The sequence below is a fragment of the Cryptotermes secundus genome, unplaced genomic scaffold, assembly GCF_002891405.2.
Source record: "Cryptotermes secundus unplaced genomic scaffold, Csec_1.0 scaffold540, whole genome shotgun sequence".
Lineage (NCBI taxonomy): Eukaryota > Metazoa > Arthropoda > Insecta > Blattodea > Kalotermitidae > Cryptotermes > Cryptotermes secundus.
This window is the reverse complement of record NW_019742447.1, coordinates 1203180-1227877: the sequence shown is the minus strand read 5'-3', so window position 1 is coordinate 1227877 and position 24698 is coordinate 1203180. Positions and strand designations below refer to the sequence as shown.

At 40.5% G+C, this 24698-nt stretch overlaps 1 protein-coding gene across 3 annotated transcripts in view; it reads right to left on the bottom strand.

Annotated features, from left to right (window-relative positions):
• The window catches only part of LOC111873203 (calcium/calmodulin-dependent protein kinase type 1), a 310803-nt gene extending 298082 nt beyond the window's left edge, over positions 1 to 12721 (bottom strand). For all 3 annotated transcript variants that reach the window (XM_023867717.2, XM_023867716.2, XM_023867718.2), the window contains exon 1: positions 12317 to 12721. In XM_023867717.2, coding sequence (XP_023723485.1) covers positions 12317 to 12420 — 104 coding nt within the window. In that variant the 5' untranslated portion in view covers positions 12421 to 12721. The remainder of the gene's footprint in view (positions 1 to 12316) is intronic.
• Between the last annotated feature and the right edge of the window lie 11977 nt (positions 12722 to 24698).

Sequence of the window (24698 nt, the reverse complement as noted above, 5' to 3'; positions counted from 1 at the left end):
ATCACTGCTAAACTACACAGTTACTGAGTTCTCTCTTCACTCTATGCAGATGGAAATATTTAAATGAAATTAAACCCTACGAATTTTTCTCAGCACATTCACGTTTTCTCTAAACTTCAAGCATTAGCTGGATTAACAAGTTGGGAAAACGTATGCAGAGCATAAAATTTCTGGAGCATTCGCCGACCCCCTTCTGTTAATTATCTGGAATATCGTAGCTTGCATGGAAAAGTGTATTGGGCTTAAAATGTGTTTCATTTTCCTCTAAAGAGTTTACTGTAACACTTATAGCTTCGATAAATGTTTGGAGTTATGCTGGGGTGACAGCATAAATGTATTTAGATCTTCATGTAAAGTGTCCGCTATTATTTTATTTTAGCCAAAATTTAAATATACTCGTAGTGATAAATAGTATCATTCTTCAGTATCAAATTTCAGGAAAACTCTTTCAGCAGATATCCAGCTGTCAGATGCGAAGAGTCAGGTAAACAGATACGGCGAAGCTAAAAGACGCATTTTTGCAATTTACGTAGGCAGTACGCAAATATTTTTATATTTTAGCATTCAAATGCATGAATGATGGTAAGAATCAGTTCACTTTGTTTACAACGGTCAAATTCACCAATTACGCCAAGAAATTTTTCAAAAAGTTTAAAAAATAAGTAAACTTCTTAAAAAATATTTTATTCAGTTTCGTTCTCACGATATACAGGTACGTCTAATTCTAAGATAATTGACTATATATCTCAATAAAATAAAAATAAAAATAAATTGTAATAACAATAATAATAAAAACTGGCCAATACTGGTCTAATTTTAACGATTTAAAGTTATTATATTTTAACTGAAAACAAAGTAGCTATGTAAAACAAATTTAAGGCGATGCAAAATTGAAATACGCTTGTATTGCGAATAACGGGTACCCTTCGGAAAATTTGAACAAAACTTTACATAATTTACATTTGTTTAAGTCTAAAACTAAAGACCTGTATTGTAAACAACAATACTACCTTCTCCCAATTGCAAACATTGGCCAATAGAGGGGGGATAGAAGAGAAAGTTGAGAGGGACTGCGTAATTACAGCTTGATGATGGTCAGAAATAGTGGCCGAAATATGTCGTAATGTAGAAACCGTATAATTATCTTAGAATTATACATATATTGTGATACTGAAACTGAATACAATATACCATACACAACATGACACTAAATTTCAATATATTATTATTCTTAGGAAACAATTTCCTTTCAATATACATAACATACACTACACAACGCAACAAATGTTAAGTAGCACGAGTCAGGATACATTCATTTGGAAACAAAGTTTATCAGGCAAAGATAGACTAAGCGTTCATGTGTCGTACCTGCGCTTCAACTTCATGAACGTGCATGTCCCGAACTACGCAAAATTTAAGTCGAGGAGACATGCAAATGACGCTGAATGTGGCGATAGAGAAGCTGATAAACAGAGGGTAAGTTATTCTTAGCCGAGACAGCCTTGAGGTAACGTGTCTGACTTATATTCATGAAATATCAGGTTCGAATCTCGACCAGGAGATCGACTATCAAAACTAGGTCCTTTCTAGCCATGTATGTGACACCATCCCTTAATGGACCGGCATCGCTTTCTTTCCAGCCGCTTGAATTAAATTTTACATTCCTTTTGTCTGCCATTTACATAGTTACAAAATCCAACGAATACTGGAAAGTGTGCTCGTATTGTTGTACAAGAGCATATTTTTGCCGGTCTGCCCACGCATCAAGCCACGAAGGCGCGCTTGGAAAGACTGGAAAATCGAGACGCGTCGCAGTCCTCGACTGCAGACAACGGTGAGTGTTTATCTTCAGGTACTGCTGCTTTAACTCCTGGAAAGGAACACGCGGTGTTCGATGGGTAGGGCGATATATGTAATTAATTTTAAGGGCGTTTCCATAACATGACACGAGTTCAATACCAGAGAGTTCCTCTGGGATTTGTGATAGACAGAATTGTACTAAGGCAGGTTTCTGTCCGAGTATTTCGGTTTCCGCACCAATCTGTCATTCCGAAATTGCTCCATTCTCTCATCCATCTTCAGGGACTAGAACATTGGATCCATTTACGGCCAAAGTACCAAGACACTCTGTCTCACGCCTCCACAATAATAAAACGAACACATCATGAGCATTCGCATGCAAACCACCACCGATTTAAAGCCTTAAGTGTAATTTTCCAGGACATAAAACTCATTTCAGAACATATTTACAATATTCAGATGCGTCTATTGCCGATCACTGTGGCCGCCGCGCGATTTAAGGCATGAACTGCCTTCGCCGGCTCAAACACTGGGATCATAAGGCATGGATATTTGTGTGCGTTTATTCTGTTTGTGCCGTCCTGTGTGCAGGTACCTGCCTTCCGACGGGCTGATTCCCAGTCCAAGGAGTTCTACCGACTGTGTACAGATTAAAAAACTGAAAAGACGACCAAATTCTAACAACGGGCTGCAGAGCCATAGCTAGACAGATACGTCTATTAAAATGCACTGTCATACAGATAAATAAGCGGACGAGGGACTTCAGATTTTTTCAAGGACATGAACCTAATTTTTCTCAGTCCATCCTCATTTTCATATTACGATTTTAATCACGTAAAATATGAAATCATCGGCCTTCAGGCACTGATGAACTGCCTTCTCTGAGTTCAAGACAGATAATCTCCTGAACTTCTGGAATTTCCTCTCGAAAGACACGTAATCAGACACCGATCAGAAAGCAGCTTAGTGCCTACACTGTTCCGAAGTTGTAAATATCAGTGAAGAAGCAGAAGAAAGTGACAGGAAGACAGAGAAAATATAATAATTAGTCTCATAATTTGTCTCATAATATGTCATTCGTCATATATGTTGTGAGTCTGATAAAGTCAAAGAGATCGAGGAATATGAGGAAGATAAATGCACACAATAATTTTGTGAAAATACCAAGGGAAGAGGCCATTTGAAAGAACTGTGCGCAGATGGGGAATAATATTAAAATGTATCTCACTGAGCTTCCTCAATGGCGGACTTTCTGTAAGCATGGTGGTGAACATATGGGTTTCCATTGGATTTAGACAATTTATAGACTGGCCGTATAACTGCCAACTGGTCAAGAAAAACTCTACAGCATGTACTGTGACAATTTCAAGACACTGAAGCAACGAACCCCATAAATGAAGTTGATGGTCATACTAGGAACTGTATTAATATATATCACTGCTATGAACAATTAAGCATACAAGAGAAAACCAAACGGAGCCTCGAAAGAAAACCAAGTATGTAGGTACTACCCTTAAACACAGTAACAGTCCATGATATTACACCGATATTAAGGACCAGAGTCTCTCAAACACATTTAACCCACAAACACTTGAAACGATTAATTAATTAGCAATATCTAAGCTGTTTTTATAAGCCATACAAAAATTATGATCTTAACAGTAAATATTGTGACATGACGTCCAGAGGAGAGCCAGAGAAGACATCCACTCTTAGGAAACGACTGGTAAACACTCTCCCGCGGAGACGAAACAACGTGACAATGTCGTTGCTAAGGCAAGAGATTCTTGGTAAACAACCCGTTGCGACGCAAACACGTTCCCAGTGCTTAGGGGTATAACTGGGCCATCCTGTTCCTGGGGGATATCAATACGGGGACCTGGCCCTCCAGGTTGGTGGAGTCTTGAGTCTGAGACAGTAAAATATGATCACGAGACCCGCGAGACTTGAAACCCATAATGACTGCACTGGCGAGGAACAGGAACAAGTGTAAACGGCAGATCCATCCACTAGTCGGAAAGGGTGTAACATTAGGGCTATGACCGCAAGGGTTCAGTTGAGTCTTGGAGCCAAGACGAACTGATTGGCGGTAAACTGCCAGTCATAAAGACATTCTGACTTCTGACTGCTAGAATGACAATTGTGAGAGTGTCTGGAGATGACAGTCGAATGACTGAGCAGAGATGGCAAGAGTGGAATTAGGCTGTGAAAATAAGAATTTATGTGTATTGCAGTGACAGTGAGACGGTGAACTGTAAAGTCTATAGATCAGCGATGGCGCTGCATTACTTTTAGTTCCAAGCGGAGTGTATAAGATGTCAATAAATCCAATCATCCAATTCAAAACCCTTCAATAGTCCAAACCATACACGTGACAACATTGTTGGATTTGAGGGCCTCGCAGAGGTGAATGTGCAGAGTGGTATCTTCTGGGATATAATGCCGTGAAGTCTGGTATGGGTTTATTGCTACCTGTTTCATATTGTTTTTTTTTCTGCTTAAATTATTCTTCGATCCTGAAATGTCGGTTGATTTCGCCAGACTACACAGCGTTATAACCTAGACGACAGAGCTCTTCAAAACTATTAATGTCTGCTTTAAACTTCTAATATGGGAGCGTATAAAATGAGAAAGAATTTTCATAACCACCCCTGTGGAAATCTAAAATCTTAGAACTCCAAAGTGTTTTAGGTAGGGGGGATCATTCTGATATTAAGAATATAAGCACAGAACTGAAATTAAAAGTTTCAGATATAAAATAGCACATAACATGGGGAGTTTTGGAGGGTCAAAAAAAGATACAATTTCCCCCTGTGCCTAAGTATGACCTCATGAAAGTGTATATGGAGAACATTCCGATCTTTGGTACGAAACGGAGGAGGTTATAAAGACACATGAGAAGGCCTAAACGATACAAAACTGAACCAGTTTAATTTCAGTAACATACCTGCTATCAATGAAAGGAATATACTCACTTCTATCGCCTGGATTCTAGTGATACACGCAGCGTCAAATACTTCGGTACCTTCGTACTGTTAAGATGGAAGCAGTAGGTTGTACCGAAAAGTTGGTACCAAAATACAAAAGTGATTCAAGCTATGTGGGAGGTGCTTTGTTCGAATCTCGGGGCACGCGGTTGCGTAGCTGGTTGCGGCACTATGCTACAAGCTACCTGCTATCGCAGGTTCGATTCCCGATGAGGTCACTGGATTTTTAAATTGACCTAATCCCTCCAGTCGCACCATGGCCCTGGGGTAAGCTCAGCCTCTAACAGCAATTAGTACCAGGGATCTTTCTGGGGGTAAAGTGCCGCCGACGCGTAAAGCTGACGACATCACCGCCATCTGTGAGCCGACTATCCAGAGAAAAATGTGGGAGCCTCAACGTCTCAGAACCCTATGGGCCTTCAAGGCCTGTTACAGGGATAGCTTTACCTTTACTTTTGTACATATCTCTGCAGAGACACTGGCTGTCCTGAAGTTTTCGCGATTTCCTTCAGGCAAATTCCGGGGCAGTATGTCAATGGGGCCACGACTACTACAATTAACATTCTTTTCAGTTCATTATGCCTATGCATTAAGCACTATAACATCTGACACTACATCAGCGATTCTCAAGAAAAAACTGAAAGTTAGAAACATAATTTAAAAAATACAAAATGTAAAGTACAGCTTCCTATAATTAATTTACAATTTAAAGCAAAGCATAAGGAAAACGTGATTATCTTAATTTAAGGCAGTTTACTAAATGGGAACAAGCTCACTGGACGTTCTGGCACCGCTAACCGAAGAAGATTATCGTGAATCAAGTTTCTGCAGTGGTTGTGTCCCCCTTTTTCCCCAAGAAATGAAGGTGAAGGTTTGCAGTCGTGTAGTACAGACGCACAACATCTGTGTAAAAACAGTCAATGGATCAATGGATTTACAGAAGATATGTACACAATCAGTCTCAATGCTGGGAAAAGTTTTTCAACAAAAAGAAACTTGGCATCCTTGATACTCACCGCCGTAAAAACTTCTAATCTTACTATTGTTATTTTATTTCCGTTCATCTAATTTCATTACGAAATTCGCCGCTATAAAAATTTATCAGATGACTACAGTTAGGTAAAGCTGAAGTAAAATATTCAGTCTTTCAATTTTTTTAATTCAATGTCTACGTTGTAAAAATTCATTTATAAACTCATATAATTTCAAGTAACATGATGGGCAAACAATTCTATAGCTTAAAATCCCCCAGCAGACAAACTCGAACAAATATTTTCTACGAAAATATTAATATTTCAATTTCACATAAAATCAGCAACATCCTACTTGTTCTCGTATTTCAATCTTGTGTCAAATACATGTCATTTTGCATGTTGCATCGACATCCTCACAGTCGCCTACGCAGTGCAAGGGACTGCAATGCACCGCCTGAAATATGCACGCGACAGAATTGCTCATTGGTTCGTGTCGGAGTCGCCTGTTGTTAGAGTTCTGTATTTGAATACATACATATAGCAAATGTAATTTTCTTTTAATGCTAGTGGGGTGGAACTAAGTCCCTTGTACTGCGGCCACTTCTGGCCTATTGTACCAGCCCAAGATGATAGGTGAGGGTGATTGTGGAGCAGTTGGTGGAATGAAGATTGGCAGGGGAAACCGAAGTACTCGGAGAAAACCCGCCTCAGCCCCACGTGGTCCACCACAAATCTCACTTGACAAGACCCGGGATCGAACCCGGGCCGCCTCGGTGGGAAGCCAGCGAGACTAACCGATTGAGCTATGGCGCGGCCCTTGTAGCAAATGTAACTACAACCGGATTGAATCCTAAATTTCTCATGACACAAATGTATGGCTGAAAGTCTGAGTGTTAATCATTTAAAAATCAAAGGATATTTCCACGACAAAACAATTAAAATGAGGATTTAATCGATCACTTGGGGAAGCCACAATACTTAGATTACCCTGGGGTCTACTCAGCCTCTAACAGAAATGAGTTCCAGGAATCTTTCTGGGAGTAAAGGGGGCCGACAACCTCACAGCCATCTGTGAGCCGACTGTCTAGAAAATGTGGGAGCCTCAACGTCTCACAACACTCTGGGCCTCCATGGCACGTTGCAAGGATAGCTTTACTTTTATCTGGCAGTAAGATGAGTATAATCTTTCTAATTCTAGGCCTGTCTCTCAGGAAACTCAAGACATTATCGATATCAAGAAGAACAAAACAACTATGTGCCTAAAACATCTCTGAGGGTGAGACATCATCAGATAGTGACATGGACCAATACGTCATCGTTAGAAAATTATCGCATTCTATTTTAAACACACGATGTGAACTTCAAATCGCCAAACCGGATATCTCGTTGAACACAAAGGACTTTTCTGCATTAGGGTTGTGACTCAGTGTATGCCGTGCATTCAAAGTTGTTTCAGACAAAGCATAGTTTCACTGTGTGATTACATACAGGGCTCCGCTAAGGGGCCACCTTTTCCAACTCTCTGTAAAGAGCATATAAATTGCTATGGAAAATAACTCAGAACAACTTCAAGGTCTTTGTTGGCTAGCTTATTAACGTCATGGTGTTCGACCCTCATAATCAAAGTTCCCTCGGTTATTCCAGTCGCGTGCCTTGATATACCTTAAAGGAGTTCACGGTGGCTTCCTCCTCTAATTGTACTTCACCCTAACACCTGCCTCTGTCGTCAATAACTGCGCATTTCACACATAAAATACCAAGACACGGCTTCGGCAGCAGGGGTAGCATATGTCGCATGTCAATTCTGCTTTAATTTTCGACTCCTCGTTGATTGAACAGCAGTTTCAAGCTGCCCTGGCTATAGTGAGTCAGATGCGAAACTGTATAATGGCTACAAATGATGGAGACTGCATTTGGGCGAAAGTGGCCGTGCTGTCTTCTGAAATAATTCCCAGTATTTACATGGAGGGACGGAGAAAACCAAGAAAACTGCAGTAAGTATAGCTGACACCTCGAAATTCAAGTAGGAGTGCCATCGCTACGCCGATCTGTAACCTTAAAACGGATCTAAAATCATTCATCGACTACAGAGATAGTTCCATGACGGATGGTACGTCTGTTATTTCCTTACTTAGACAATGAGCATGATTATTGTGCGTGGTGTACCAAGCATGTCGCGAAGGCGACAAAAATGTTTACTTTTACGAAGGAAATGGAACACGTTGTAACAGAAACTTTCTTATGGCCGATTCTTAAATATTTTGTCTAGAACCTAGCATTCGAACACACTTTTCTATTGCTTCTCTTGAATGTCTTATTCCAAATGCATTTCAGGTATAAAAATATATCATTAGAATAAATGCAAGAATCTAAAAAGGTCACATGACCACGACTTCAATATGAGTAAGTTGTACAATCGCATGCGCACAACGCCTAAGATGCATAGCGGGCAAGGCGGCAAATCTCTATGGATTCTATACACAAATCGTCACTAGGCGGAAGTGAGTGGTCAGCTTCACGCACTGACCGCTTTATCACAGGAGGAAAGAGAGACAGACGGCAGGGTGAGCCGAAAAATCTGTTCGGACCTTCTAGCAAAGGGAAAATTTCTGCCCCTAGCAGAATTCGAACCCTGGTCAGCCATAATACTGAGCTATCGTGATTTATGAAACGAGACGGGTTACTGAAGTATTTTCTTTTTTTTTTATTGCTAGTGGGGTGGGACTAAGTCCCTTGTACTGCGGCCACTTCTGGCCTATTGTACCAGCCCCAGGTGATAGGTGAGGGTGATTGTGGAGCAATTGGTGGAATGAAGATTGGCAGGGGAACCCGAAGTACTCGGAGAAACCCTGCTCCAGCGCTACTTTGTCCACCACAAATCCCGCTTGACCAGACCCGGGATCGAACCCGGGAAGACAGAGACTAACCGCTTGAGCTATGGCGCGGTCCTACTGAAGTACTTACTGCATTACAGTGAGTCCTTTTACAAGAGATCATTCGCATGTTTGTAATTTGATTCTTTCTTGTGTATGAACTGCATCGGATATTATAAACATGAGGCAATTTCAAGTTGGCCTACTGCTCCTCGCAAGGTTCACTCAGAATTCAGTTCTTACTGAATAATAGGCTCACGTTTTATTTTCTCACGACACTTTCTCAACTGGGTAAATTATAGAGTAAAATGAGAGGATGTTGAAGGTAGCCGTATCTTATCTGCAGCTGATATCCCAGCATTGGCTTGAAAGGGGTGACGAACAGTGCAACCTCGTCCAGGAAAACCGGCTCCTGATTGAGGTTAGGTAAGATAAAGTTGTGCCTGTGCTTAACTGATTAAGCACTACGCCGTGATGACGTATGGGGGAGCGGATGCATAGATCCACGTATTCTTGACCTCGGCACTGGTTCGAGGTGAGTACTCAGCTTCATGCCACTGACTAATCACTTCCATCTCTTGCCGAGGTCAAGAAAACGTGGATCTACACATCGACTCCCCCTTACGCCTTCATGGCGTGGTGCTTCATTAGTTACGCCCAGGGACAAATTTATCTTTATTCCCTTCAGAAATCTCCTCTTCAAAATCATAAAACTGGCAACGAATCTACACGCACAAACATTAGGTTCATAAACATAAAGAGCATATGGCAATACACCCTGAAGAGACTGACACATTCCACAGGACATAAGGTAAGGACTGACGCATGCGTGAAAGCCATGAATCACTTCATTTTCCTGACAAATCAAAAATGTCATGACTATACATATCTCACTGTACATTTCTCGCCATATTCACTTGCTTTTCCGTGATGCAAAGCTGCTCATTTTCAGCTCCCTGCACTCTCTGACAATTACACGAATATCTGTGAGCGTATTTCGGAGCCACTCTCATATAAGAAGGAATTATCCTCCTCTGTACGCGGTTCGATGCGGAAGACAACAGTTTCTGCGCATTATCCTCATCTGAGACACCACAGAAGTTCAAACTCACACACACGTATTTTGTAATATATTGCACGGATTAAACAGCCTAGAAAACTGAGATTAACGGCAGCGGAATCTTTTTTTTGTTGTAAAAAAAATATTGTAAAACAAAAAAGGCCTAGGCATTGTCCATCCGGCCTTCTGTAGCACATGCTTATAAATATCTTATTCTATAATAGTGGTTACCCAGCAATTCTTAATATAGATCGCTGACCACGTGACACCCTCTATCCGCAAAAGTTGGCACTAACTTTGCCGACAAGCGGCGGTTGCTCGGTCGGTATAGTTCGCTTGCGGACTACAGGCCACGGGATTTGTTCTTTTTCCTTTCACGGATTAAGAAAACAATTCGTGAGTTCCTGTCTTGGATTTGCAATAATTCCTTCCTTAAAGATGAGACATAGAGAAATAACCTACGATGTACTTCCTCCCAGATTAGCAAGTATTTGGGGCTACTTTGATTTGCTACGATTTCAGCAAACGGCACTTCAATAGCAGAATAAAATTAGGCCTACACAGCTATGTATGTATGTGTGTAAGGGGTGGGCCATAAAATCCGGCCCTTGCACCCCGACCTTCAATGACCTATTGTGCTTCCCCCTTGATTAACCCTTTTTTAATCCTACACTTCGAATGGAATGCAGGACTTTGTTTATGGGGGCGTCACAGAAGTCACTTGGTTCCATGAAGAACTGACCCAGGTGACGAAATCTGAAATAAGCTATGGCCCCACAGTCACATAGGATGCGTGTGGCTGATTCGTCTTCTTGTAAGTATCTTTCACAAGTTGGGTCGTCTGTCAATCTCTGTTTTAAAAGGTGTCCTTTTAGGTGGCAGTAGGCCTACATAGCTAACTCTAAAGTTTAAAACTCCCTGTATGACAAGGGATACTTTTGTAAAATAAGTGGAAAGAAAATAATTATTGTATGTCGTTATGTTGTTGTGTTCACTTAACAGGAACAGACTCACGGTGAATGATATGCAAAATTCCCTAAATATCTGTAATTCTCTAGCAAACAGATAATTCAAGTGAGATCACCGCTCTTCGAAATTGCATTAGGTTGAATTGGGGTAGGTTACGTCAGGATAGAGCAGCATTATGGTGTCTATAGTGCGCCAAGCGGTTAAAATTTTGAAATTTAAGTTCATTTAAGATACTAACCGAAAACATTTTCATTTTTACTTAAGTTAAATATGTCTGTGGTTTATGCTTGTGAAGTATTTTTATATTTTGCTTTTATCATTGAAATCAGAAATCAAAGACCCATTGCTACTTCTTTCCAAAGCGACAATTTTATTTCAAAAGAAGTCATACTCCGCTTATTCTACCCTGTCCTTAATACCCCGTTTCGTGATTGAATTTCCTTCTGTACACACAACTGGAATTTATAATTATATTAACTGTCCTAATTTAGCAGAAAGAATTCCATTCCTAGGCGAAAGAAGCAACGTATGTGACGTTTGACGCCGCTTGTTTCGAACGGTATCGTGCACAATTTGACACCTAAACACAACCCAACCGTTAACAGGTAAACACACAGCACTATGACAAGACATACAGCGTTTGCAGCACCAAACCAACGGAATTGCAGGGCAGAATATGTACATGTAACCTCAGTTACTAGGAAAAGCTCTACCACATCCGCATGTTGTCACTGCTTATTGATCACCGGCGAATGAAACGTCAAATAATGATATTCCAAGGTTAACAAGGAAAGATGATGACATGAGATGTAAGCCCACGTCCCTGGTCGATTTTAATATGAATTTAGGCCTGCGTTTATCGCAGGGAAATGCGTAAATATGTCGGACTCCATTATACAAGATGAAACTAGAGCCTGCAGTTCAGCTATTTTGCATCATAGTATCACTCATTAGATTTACGCATCACCTATACAGTAAATCGTAATTAAAAACATCGGGTCAACGAAAACTTGGGTGATGTTCCATTATAATCTTAGTTTCCACACAGATCAATGCATTAACATTCTTCATTAACACACAGGCTCCTCGATAATTTCAATATTTTATGATGGAGTTTGTAATCAGACCTATCGCTGTAATTTTTACGTTAGGATAGACGTTAATTTGGGCATATAACTGCAATATCAAGTTTAATAAAAATTACAGTAATATGTACTAAATGGGGGAAAATACGGACAACCTTCGGATCATGGACCCAGAACACTACATTAAAAACCGAGCCACCTGCCAGATAAGTGGTTAACGCAAGTATTTTCAGAATATCTCACTTCACTTAATTAACGTATGAAACGTAAATTCAGAAATCAAGGAAATATCAGTCTATGTTATTAAATTAAAATCGAAGGAAATATTAGTTGTGTGTTACACATTTTCACTTCATAACGCTTACAGCAAGTCTTTTACTGGTTTCTTGAATATTTCTGTTCTGTCACAACCAAATTTTTAATAAGAATACACTTTTGCGTTAATATACACGTTACAGTTCGATTTGCTTATCAAACGACGAACTACGTTTCAAGGGACTTCCGATTTGTAAGCAGGACTGAATATAGACACTCCTGGACATCACTGTAAACACTGAATATTACTTACGTTCCTAGCAGTTCCTTCAAGTTGTATTTGTCTTCTACAGAGGGCTGTTTATCTGAATCCTTTTTCGACTTTTTCGCAGGATCCTTTTTACCAAAGAGAGGCATCTTCTTCTTGATGTGTGTTACATTCACGTTAAGAAAGTGACAGTAATTATTTGGACTGACACCCGTTCAAACCCGTTTCGAGGCTGTCAGAATATTGAAATCCTAAAGCTCCGTAAATAAAACTGTGAAAATGATTGTATGCGTCTACAGTACAACAAGTAAAGAATATTGTATAACACACGTTGTTTTAGGCCGCTCGTAAAAATACAATTGTGCTGAGTACTTGCGCCGTCACCCGCGTACCATCAGCGAACTTGTTCACGAACAGAGGAAACACAGAGCCATACACACAACACTGACAAGCTCGAACGCAAGGGCACTGACTAACTGCTGTGCTGTGCTTCCACGCCATCTGTTGCAGCCAATTTACACCACGTCCCCCAAAACGCTGCCATCTCGCGGTAGAAGCCGGTGGTTTCTGGTGGAGAGGATTAGCCACGTTTGAAATATTGTCATGGCGGGTTAAATGCAGCCGTATCAAGAATTTGAAGAGTACATACTTTCACTGATAATGAGTGAATGATAGTAATTCATTATCGCAAATCGAATGACAACGAATATTTCTAAATGAAAATCAGCCGGTGCCTTGACGGAACACATTATTTTATCATACCTTGGCTAAAGTATCCGATTCGTTAACAGAAGTATCCTACACAAAAAATTCGACGCTTGAACCGGCTCACAAAGGAAACGATAAAGTTCAAGCTCCAGCCGGGTGACACGAATAGGTAGGAGTTGGTCTCCCCGACCAGGCCGTGGAAGCGTCTTATCCAATTTCTGAAGGAAATTAAGCAGAAAATTATAGCAAAGGACAAGAAAAGCCACATAACACCTGGGCCCTTAAATATAGGGCTTCTTTCTCACTTCCGGTCCGCAATGACCCCGACGAAGGCTGTCTTTTCATACAATTTCATGTTTCCCTGCGACGACAGTACCGTGGTCTGAAAAAGAGCCGTTTATTATTCTCATACTTCCATGCCCCTCCTGTGATGAAAACACAGAGGCCCAATACCGCTTTGTTTCTTATATTTCTTTCCATTGTTCCTATTGGCCCGGACGGTGCTCCTCTCCCACCCCACCCGCGGTCCTACATCTGAGTGTCTACCTTCTTTGCAGCCGGTCTATATTATGCAGTCACACCCTGAATTTTCTCAACTCAACCCGGAAGATGGATGCAGCACAGCCCAAAAAATCTGGAAAGCCTAATCTGAACTTTCTTAGTACTGCGAGACGTGTAATATTGGACACGTTTAGATTATTTTGATGTAAATTAGACAAAAATGGACATCAGGGAACCTCGTTACGTAATAACCTACATTTCTCAACAGTTTTATTCCTGAAAAACTCATTTTAAATACAGCGCAACTGAATAAGAAATTTACATTAAAACATCTTCCTTTTATTTCATTTCTTGGTACTATTACATGGTCCTTTATAATGTGCATAATTGTAACTTACAAAATATGTAATACAAAATTTTCACACACTTCCTTTTAACGCTGTGCTGTACAAAGCATGAAGCATTACCGCTAAGTATCCTATACTCCTTTATAGCATGCAGTTATACAGTTTTCCATGATATATTTTCATTCGCATTTAATTATTGCACATGTTAGGAAAAAATCTGCCTTCTATTTCAGAGTCTTAGTCTTATGTCGTGTATTCCCTCTATATATCCCATTCATTTCATCCTACTTGAATAATTTCAATAATATCAGATTAAGAATGTGCTGCTATCTAATACTTCTTTCACATATACAAGTATTCTTCTCGTCCTGCGATTGTCCGTTAGGGTGTGAGACTGGCTAAGTTCTTGTAACAGACACGTTTCTCCTCCCACAATCTCGCGATCCCGTGTTGAATTTGGTTCCAGGTTTGTCTTATCTTGCCCTCTGCCAAACAATATATGGGATTAAGTAGTGAAGGAATCGGGGGGGGGGCACGACAGTAGCGTAGTTGGTTGAGGCACTATGTTACAAGCCGGAAGGTCGCTGGTTAGATTCCCGATGAGGTCACCGGATTTTTAAATTCTATGGCTCTAGGATCGACTCAGCCTTTAACAGAAATGAGTACCAGGAATCTTCCTGGGGGCAAAGGGCAGCCGGCGAGTAAGGCTGACAACCTCACCGCCATCTGTGAGCCGATTGTCTAGAAAGCGTGAGACTCACAACCCCATGGGCTTCCACGCTCTGTTACAGGGATAGGTTTAATTTACCATGAATCAGGTGGGTGTGTTCCGACAATCTCAATAACCAATGGACGTTTGAAACTGAGGCCAGTAATAAACCAGGAATTTGCGGGTAGATTTTATGAAAATATCGTGTTTATGATATTTAGCAAATCTGAGTATGGTAACGTAAGGTTAATAACCTGCGACCAAAAAAAAAACCTAAAGTCACCAGGCTAAACTACAGTTAAAGTTGACACGGCACAGTTGCTAACAGATACGAGGTGTGAACGACAAGTTCTGTGTAGTTAGTTCATTAATATCTGTGGAAGCCATGAAAGGAACAGCAGCTGGTGTGGGTGTCTATGGAAGGCTGTCAGCAACACCTGAAGGTTACAAGCAGTGGCGGAACAAGATAATCCATGTGACCTCTTATGATCACCGAATTGGAAATATAGAAACCTTTTCATTTTGAAAGAGAAGCAAGAGTACGAGTATACGCATGAAACGATTCGTAACAAGAAAATATAACTATATACTGTATTGTTCACCAGAAGGTACTCTCCACAATTGTTACAAATGTGAACCATGTGACAAGCGCGGGCACGCGATAGCTTAGTCGCTTGAGGCATTATGCTAAAAGCCGGGATTAATCAGCATTTACTCGATGAAAAATTTATATGTGAATTTGTTTCTAGAAAAACGTGACTCTCCTTTTAAGCAGCATTCCGATTCTTACGAAATTACATACTAACTAGCTCCATGGAGCTGAGCCCATCTTGAGAAGTCGCCGGTTGTGCAGCTACTCGAGAATTTATAGATTCAGAAGGTTCATTACCGTGTCCACAAGGACCTGCCACTAATCCCTATTCTGAACTAGATAAATCCAATCCATACTATCTAATCCCATCTCTCTGTGATCCATGTTAATACTCGGGCATCCTAGTGGTCTGTTTCCTTCTGGCTTTTCCACCAATATCCTATACACATTCTTCTTTCTCCCATTCATGCTACATGCCCTGCCTATCTCATCTTCCTTGACTTTATAATTCTGATTAGTACTTGACGAAGAGTACAAGTTATACTGCTAATTTGAAGTACAGTAAACTGAAACACTATTGTGAAAAAATTCTTACTTTTACGGAATGGTCTTTAAAATCTTTAGAAGAACCCGTTACTTCAATCTATCCTGAGCCAGCTGAAACAAGCCCACACTTCCACATAGTATATCTCTGAAATCTATTTTAATGTCGTCGTTCCATCTACTCTTGTATCTTACAGCTGGTGTTTTCCATTAAGACTTTCCGAAAGGAATGTTGTATGCACTTGCTACATTCCTCAAACGTGCTTCATGTCTCACCAAATTATCTAGGCCTGTAATGAGTCTATTTATATTTCACATTCGTCATTAAATTCTATATCGCCTCCACCCACATCCAAAATTGTTTAATAAAATACTAAAATTGAGAATATTTCACACACTGGAATTGTGGTGACGTCAATAAAAACACGAGAATATCTACCCCCTTCATAAGAAAGCAATTCATTTTAAGGGTTGCTTCTATTTTTCTGTAAAGTCAATATTATAATAATGTTACGCTTCTGAGTGACTCTCGACGGAGTTCTGAACTGGAGATTGAATTTATTGACCTCTTTAACATACAACTTGTAACTACACTTAATTATAGCGTCATCGCTGATATCAATATTTTACAAATCACTGGAGCATACAGACTAGTGTTGTCAGTCTGTTACAGTCTCCACTAGTCGCTTCCTGGTAACGGCTTCTAACATAGGAACTATAACAGTCTCACTTAATTACACACACACACACACACATAAAGTCTTTTCTTCACAGCCGCACTTTCAACTCAACAACCTTGCAACTAGCTAGTTGTCCCAAATCATCCCAATTATATTATCTCGGCACGGACCACATAGAAAAAACCATTTCCTCTGTAGCTGTACCGTTGTTGCGTTAGTGTCTGTTGCAGCGGGAACGCTTTTACCTTACTGTTGTCTAAAACTGCTCTGCTTCTTTCGCGGTCATTGCATAGTAACGTCTCTACACGCTGCAATAGGAATGGCCCTTTACGAGTTTGGAACAATGGTTAATTCTCTACACCGGTCTATTACGATGACTAACGTTGAAGCCTTTTCTAGAACTGCCTTTAATCTCGTAATCAGATGAGCCTACTAGCTGTAATTGCAGTGGCAGAGTTTTGTTATTTTAAGATCAGTAGGGACAGTTGTGTTCGAAATCGAGACCTTTTTTAATACCAGGCTAGTATATAAGTGATTTGCCTATTAATTAACTATGTAAGTAGCCTAGATTTATATAATAAACATTGCCATTATTATTGAAAAAATAATAATTACAAATATGCCAGTTTGAAAACCAGTCACCTCTTGACGGGAGTATAGCCTATGTACATATGGTAAAGTTTTCCCTGTGCTTAAGAACCAAGCGACGAAGATGTATGGAGGGTAGAAATATAGCTCCACTATTCTTGACCGTGGCACTAGACGGAGGTGAGTGGATGGATTCACGCTCAGCTACATACAAATGTAGACCTAGAGCCCTTGCTGAGTAAAGTTTCCGGAAGGGGCAAACAGTTCAGTTGAATTTCAGTGCAGGTAGTGCATTACCGTTAAAAGCTGAATTGAGAGAGTTAGAGAAAAAAAATCCGTAGAATGTATAAGATGCCTAAAATTCTTCTGAATGATGCATTCCGGAAGAGTGGAAGTTTTCCGTATAAAAGCTTATTTTGATTTCCGTCTCCGCGTTAGACAGTTTCCGTTTAATCCAGGATATTTACACCCTTTTCAGCCCCAAAGTCAAGGGACCTGTAAATATTTCCGTTTAAGACAAATTCCGTTTAATAAATTGTCCGCTTAAGGCAGGTTCTACTGTATATATTTCAAAAACATCCCACAAAATGTCCTACTTAATATTGGTACAGGTCTAAAATAAAAATACCAAAATACAAGAATATCAATCAGTTATTTCTACGTTAAAAATATCGAATTTCATATATGACCAGTTTAAAGATTCCATTCGTCTCTGTGTTGGAACTTTTCAACAAATAATTAAATATTCCTTGAACTTGCAAGCTCACTTGCATGCTCTCACTACACGACGTTTTGTTCTATCTTCAATTCGACACCCACCTCCCTCCATACAGTGGTGTTCAGCTATAGAATGAATGGAGTTTTATGTCTACGTCTCCGTTACTTGTCCATTATGAAGGGACCGGGGCCTTTACCTTACTTGCGGAAAGGCAAAGGTTAAGCATATTAATCAATTAGCTAAATTCTGAGCGATCGGGTGTAGGCCGGGCTGCAGAGATATTCCGCCATTACGAGCATGCCCACTCCCCTCCATCTTGTCTCAAGACACATAACCTCCAAGATCACGATAGGCCTTCATGGCGGCATGATATGACTCAGCGATAATTCTTGTTTTTCTCCTTTTTGTCCGAAATTTCACTACTCTGTCAATAGTTAGACTATGTGGCATCAAAAGGTAGGATGACTGATGAATTAGGAAGGATTTGGAAGGAAGTTGCTGTGGCCTAATCTAGGTACCATCCCGAAACTTGCCTGGAGTGAATCAGGAACGCCACGAAAATTCCAGTCATTAAGATGGGAGGTAGGATTATTTACAGGACCATGCCACCTAAAAGGACACATTTTCAAACTGGCACTGACAGATGAACCAACCTGTGAAAGGTGCCTACAAGACGAATCAGCCACATATATCCTATGTGATTGTGAGGCCATAGCTTACTTAAGATTTCGTCACCTGTCTCAGTTCTTCATGGAACCAAGTGACTTTTATGATGCACCCGTAAATAAAGTCCTACATTTCATTCGAAGTGTAGAATTAATAAAGGGTTAATCCAAAGCCGAAGCACAATAGATCATTGAAAGTCGCAGTGCGAGGGCCGGATTTTATGGCATATCCCTTATACATACACACAAATTTACAAAATTCCAATCAGGGTAACTGATGACCCGGCCGAGAATAGAACAATGCATCTCCTGCATGCAGATCAACAGCGTTACCACAGACCAACCAACCTGCCGGGTACATTTAGGTTATTTCCCTGTTTAGGCATAAATAAGCTAAAAAAATCCGTATACATACAGAACAAAAGTCATATAATTTTAAGAGGTCTGCTGTCGTCATGAACTTGCGTGGACCGGTTAGTAAAGTGGCTTGCTTATGGACTGGAGATGGACACCCAGCAGGGACAAGGGCTCTTCTCTTCACCACCACGCCCAGACCTGCTTCGAGGAACAGAGGGCCTCCTAACCGATAGATAATAGCAGGATTCTATCGGGAATTATTGGACTTTGATATTGTCTCGTGTATTCGTGACTATAGGCGGGTTTTTGGTTGGTAACTGGATTTACTGATCACTCATTAGTCGTAACTACAACTAAGTATAACACTCCTGCCGAGTGTCACACTATAAATCACTGCACACTGAACTTTCTCAGCGTGTTATCACTAGTCTTCACTATCTGTTTCTTGGCAATGGCTTTATCAGAGTCTCACTGTCACTTCAAATATCACTGTAACAACAGCACATATGCTGTCTTCAACTCACACTAAATTGGCAAAGTCTAATTCCTTTCTTGCAATCACCGTCTACTGCCGACTCTTTGAATTCTCATCTACGACGAATCAACGGCTTTGTCTGGACAAACCCATCTGGGGCTTAAGCTCAGATCTTTATTACTAATCAGACAATTTGCAGGTTCGTTTTTGGCGGGGGGGGGTGCTCTCTCTGGCGAGAGGACGGATCTGTCGTTTGTCAGAGTCACAGTCAGCAGTAATGTCTGTTGTCAGTATATACAATTTATATTTTACATGTTATTAAATATTTGCATATATAACATATACGTACAAGGCCTCTGTCAGTCCAGGCTCAGTAGAGCAGATCATGCCCCATCATTCGTATCCTGGGTTTCTGGTTATGTAGCCTCGGGTCGGACCACAACACAGAAATCACGTCCATTGATAGCAATGAAAATCCACTATTGTGGCGTATTCGTTGGAACGTGTTTACCGAGCCGTTGCTTAGCAATGGGCATATATGTCAGAATATTAATGCAATATATAAACGTTATATTAATATATAAATGTATTCATCTACAATATTATAAATTATAAACTCAGATACGTCTAACTAAACTTGTCACTCTGTAGCTGACCACTCGCCTGTGTATAACACTAAACTACATAGAGTTTCACCCACGCCTACTTGTGACTGCATGGCCTGGAGCTTAGACAAAAGGTATACATTTACTTTCAGGATATTCTGCGAAATTCTGGATAGTGCCTTAAAGTAAATTTACACTTTTTTTTTTCCATTGCTATTGGGGTGGGACTAAGTCCCTTGTATTCCGGCCACTTCTAGCCTATTGCATCAGCCCCCAGATGATAGGTGAGGGTGATTGTGGAGCAATTGGTGGAATGAAGATTGGCAGGGGAAACCGAAGTACTCGGAGAAAACCTGCACCAGCGCCACATTGTCCACCACAATTCCCACTTGACCAGACACGGGTTCGAACCCGGGCCGCTGCGGTGGGAAGCCAGCGACTAACCGCTTGAGCTATGGCGTGGCCTAAATTTACACTTAACTAAGACGCAAAGTTCAAAGGCATCGTTAAGTAAACTCAGAGAACAACAAACAGAACACTTCTGAAATATGTGCTCTCCGCTGACCATATTCCTAAAAACAATCTAGTATTATGTTCATGGTCGAATCCTTTCAAATTCTTCCCAATTCATTATTCATAACCAGTCTCTCATTCTGCATCATACAGGTATATCGTAAATGATTCAGAAGCGGTTATGAACTAGCTAGGAAACAAAAAAGCTGAACAGTGTTGAAATAAAAGATCTATTCCAACCACAGACTGATAAATTCGGTGGCATTTGTTAATGGTCGAATCCTTTCGAATTCATCCAAATTCAGTGTCATAATCTGCCTTTCAGGCTGCAATACATGACGTAAATGATTCAGAAGCGCTTGTGAATTAGCTAAGAAACAGAAAAGCTGAACCGTTTTGAAATACAAAACCGTTCCAACCATAGGTTGATAAGAGCAATGATATTTGTTAACGGTCACATTGCTCCTAATTTTTCCCACTTCAGCATCCAATGCCAAGCATTCACCCGACCGACAAAACTTCATTAAATAAAGTATGAAACAAATACACAGAATGAAATAGAGAACGGTCCTTAACGTGGTCGGCTTTGGGACTGAAAGTCCGGTGTTCTAATTCGATAAGGGCAGGAGTTGACCTCTATATCGCCACGTCCAGGACGGAGCTCGCTCAGCCCGCTACAGAGTATCTATCGGTGGCAGGTAAAAGCAACCAGAGCACAAAAAAATGAGCACTTGTAGAGAAAAGAATGTGTGGATTATTATTTCCAGTCTCCCTATACTTCTTGATGGAGCGGAACTTAGACACAGAGATAAATTTACCTTTATTTTTAAATAAGTAGAGAATAGTTTTGAAATACAGAATTCTCAGCAAATCACTGACTGACTTACACTGCAGTATTCTATTTTTCCGTTACGTTTGCTTTTGTTTTTCTTTTCTTGTGTGTTTGTGTGTGTGTGTGTGTTTGCGTGTGTGTGATGCGGCTGACGGCGCAGCGTGGGTTCACGATCTTGCCGGACAGGTACAAGAAACCTCAAACAGAAAGGTAGGATGTGTTTTATTTTTTCTTTCTTGTGCCCATTCAAGTCCATATCAGGACTGCAACGTCTTAAAACCGGGCTAGGAATGCGTATCCTAAAGGTATTTGAGAATTCAACGGCAAACGAAAATTTTGCCACATAGACACACACACATGGGCATTGTTTTCTAATGAAAAAAGTCGGGTAGTTTCAACAAAATGTACTTCGGCCTACATCTCTATATCAGCTCCCTGCGTATCACAGATCATATTTCGTCAAAATTGAATTCCGTCTGCAGTCATTCTGGGCTGTGAAGAGAAAATTCCAAATACCGCTCTTGGGAATCGAACAGAATCATTCACCTTGAAACCCGCAAGTGTCACGCCTCGGTACAGTTACGTATTTAATTACTGCGCCGCCCAGTATGCTACCCGCACTATTTATGAATTCTCATTTGAAGAGTCTTGCTATGAAAAATATGTTACCACTGCAGTTTTCTTGTAGGACTTCCAGCTCTTTGATGCACACTTCTTTACGTAAGCTCGGGACACGTAACTTGGTGTAGAACGGAGCTCTTCTAGGTAGATGAGAGCGTAACACAGTACAGGTCTACAATACCGGACTTCCTTCCCTTTGTATTGAAATCAAGTACCGTTCAGTTAAAAAGGGGGGGGGGATTCCAGCTGGGTCATATTTCGATGTGTGGACATAGCACATCTGCTCTCTGAGATGTAACGGCGCTGAGGAGAGCTGGCCATATTGAAACATATATGCAATATAATAAACGAGATATTCTCCTCGAAATTAATTAAAATATAAGACATGGAAATTTGCTTTTCTGTAATTCTGGAAATGTAACATTATGATGGGGAGAAGTTCATAGAGGTAGGCCTAGGCCCACTGGGGCTGTAGTGCCAAAAATAAAACTGATGAGAAGATTGGAGAGATGCTATGAAAGTGATTGTCTACGGGATTGATGACCAGGGATTTATTCCCAGAATCCAAAGTGCCTGTGGAACTCAATATGATTTATTGTCAAAGTGGTACCGAAAATACGTAAAATAGCCCTAACATATGTCAAGCGTATGATTGCGTGGTACTTTAACTACCTTGTCCATGATATGTTTAAAACACACTGACGTTTTTTACTTTATCTGTAATATACTACGCTGGGACTTGTTATGGAATTAGGAAGAGATTAAATTTATGGTATGCTTATAATTCAGTCCAGATAATTCTATTATCCCTTTGGCTTTCCAAAGCACTAAACGGTGACATGTCGCAGGATTTGTGTGATTGTGAAATGATGTCTCTTCGAAGGCAGAGCATATTTTTCAAAAGTTTAAAAATCATGTACTGATAAGTTAGGAATTAAGGGAAGTGGAATAAACAGGCCGTTTAGTGCATTCGGCTTCAGTGCAAGCAGCATCACGATGCAGTCTACACAGATCAGTTATCAATGTCAGGAAAGTCAAGCCAGAGAGCTTGCGACAAGACGAACATTTAACTAGAACTGGAGCGACAAGAAATAAATACAGAATATACGTGGAAAAACAGGTTAGAACGATTGCGCCTGGAAAGCCAACAGAATATCAGAGGATGTTACGAAGTTGGAAATAAGTTTGGTTGGATGCGTGGCTGATGAAACTAATTTAGGATCATATCTGATAAAGGACGAACAGAGTTTTGAGGAGAATATTTAGATCGAAGAGAGATGAAGAAGATGGAGAAAAGTACATAATGAGGAGCTTAATAACTTGTACGCTTCTCCAAGTATAATTAGAATGATCAAGTTAAGGAGGATGAGGTGGGCAGGGCATGTAGCACGAATGGGGAGAGGAGGAATGCTTATAGGATATTCGTGGGAAAGCCGGAAAGAAGGGGACTACTGGGAAGATCAAGACGTAAGTGGGTGGGCAATATTAAAATGGATCTTACAGAGATAGGATAGGATGGTATGGATTAGATAGATCTGGCTCAGGATAGGGACCGGTGGAGGGCTCTTGTGAACACGGTAATGAACCTTAGATTTTGTCTCTGAATAACAAAAGCGTGTAATTTTTCAGCTTATGGCGCTGCAGTGGCTATTCGATAACGTGCCCATTGTCCATCGCTTTAGAGCGACTACAGGGAAGTATAATTTTCGGGGGCAAGTTTAACTGTACCCATCTCAGAAACAATATTTGGTGTATGGAGGCTATGGGAAGCGCAGTTTATAATGAAAATATTCAGTATATTCTCATACAAGCGGACCATACCAGGTTTGGTTGGTTCCGACAAAACGATTCAAGGTCACAGAGAGCACAGAGAGCACAGAGCAACAGGTAGCACAGGTAGCGTGGTTCAGACCGTTCAGACATCGCAGTCTATGTGCTGACTCGAGGTGGAGTGCATAGCAGGTGGTCTGCGTTTTGCCGTGGATTAGAAGATTCATGTTAACATACATAGCATGGATTACAGTGTGGTGAAATAGGTGAGTATATAGTTGCATCGAGGCTGTTCTCGATTAGAAACTTATAACATCTCTACATTAGGCCTTGTGTTGGTTTGCGGAGGGATAGCACAGGTTGCATTAGGTTATCACGTGACTTCAGCGCCTGCCTAAAGTGAAATTTGTGTGCTTAACTTTAGATTTAAGTGTGATAGTAATAGATTATTATAATGAGACGAAATGTTACGAATTATTATGAGATGGTTAATATGGTTAACGTCTCTTGCATTTCATTTAACTGCAAGTAGAAACATAATTATGAGTCGCAGGTTATATGCATGTTGTAACTAGCTGCTCTGTATTTCAAAGTTTATGCTATTTATATTACTGTGTTATGACGTAGGCTATATTACATTTGATTACATAACCGTTTTATATGACACTTCTGTTACTTTTAAGCTCTTTGTCTCGGTTTTATTTAAGATGTGGGTACAAAGTTGAATTTAATTTGTGAAGTTCTGGTCTCAATTTCAACGTGATTGTAGAGGGTTTAAAGAATTATATATCCTTACGTTTTATTTCCATGTTTCTTTATCTCTGTTTCTGAAATTATGTATATTTTCTTTATTGCTTGTGGGGTGGAACTAAATCCTTTGTACTGCGGCCACTTCTGGCCTATTGTACCAGCCCCAGATGACAAATGAGGGTGATTGTGGAGCAATTGGTGGAATGAAGATTGCCAGGGGAAACCGAAGTACTCGGAGAAAACCTGCCCCAACGCCACTTTGTCCACCAAAAAATCCCACTTGACCAGACCCGGGATCGAACCCGGGCCGCCGCGGTGGGAAGCCATCGACTAACTGCTTGAGCTATGGCGCGGCCAAACTATATTATACTTCAGATTATGTGAAAATGTGACGGGAAAAAATTATTCATTTGCGATTACATGTTCTCAGCTGCTATATGGTGCTAGTGGTTG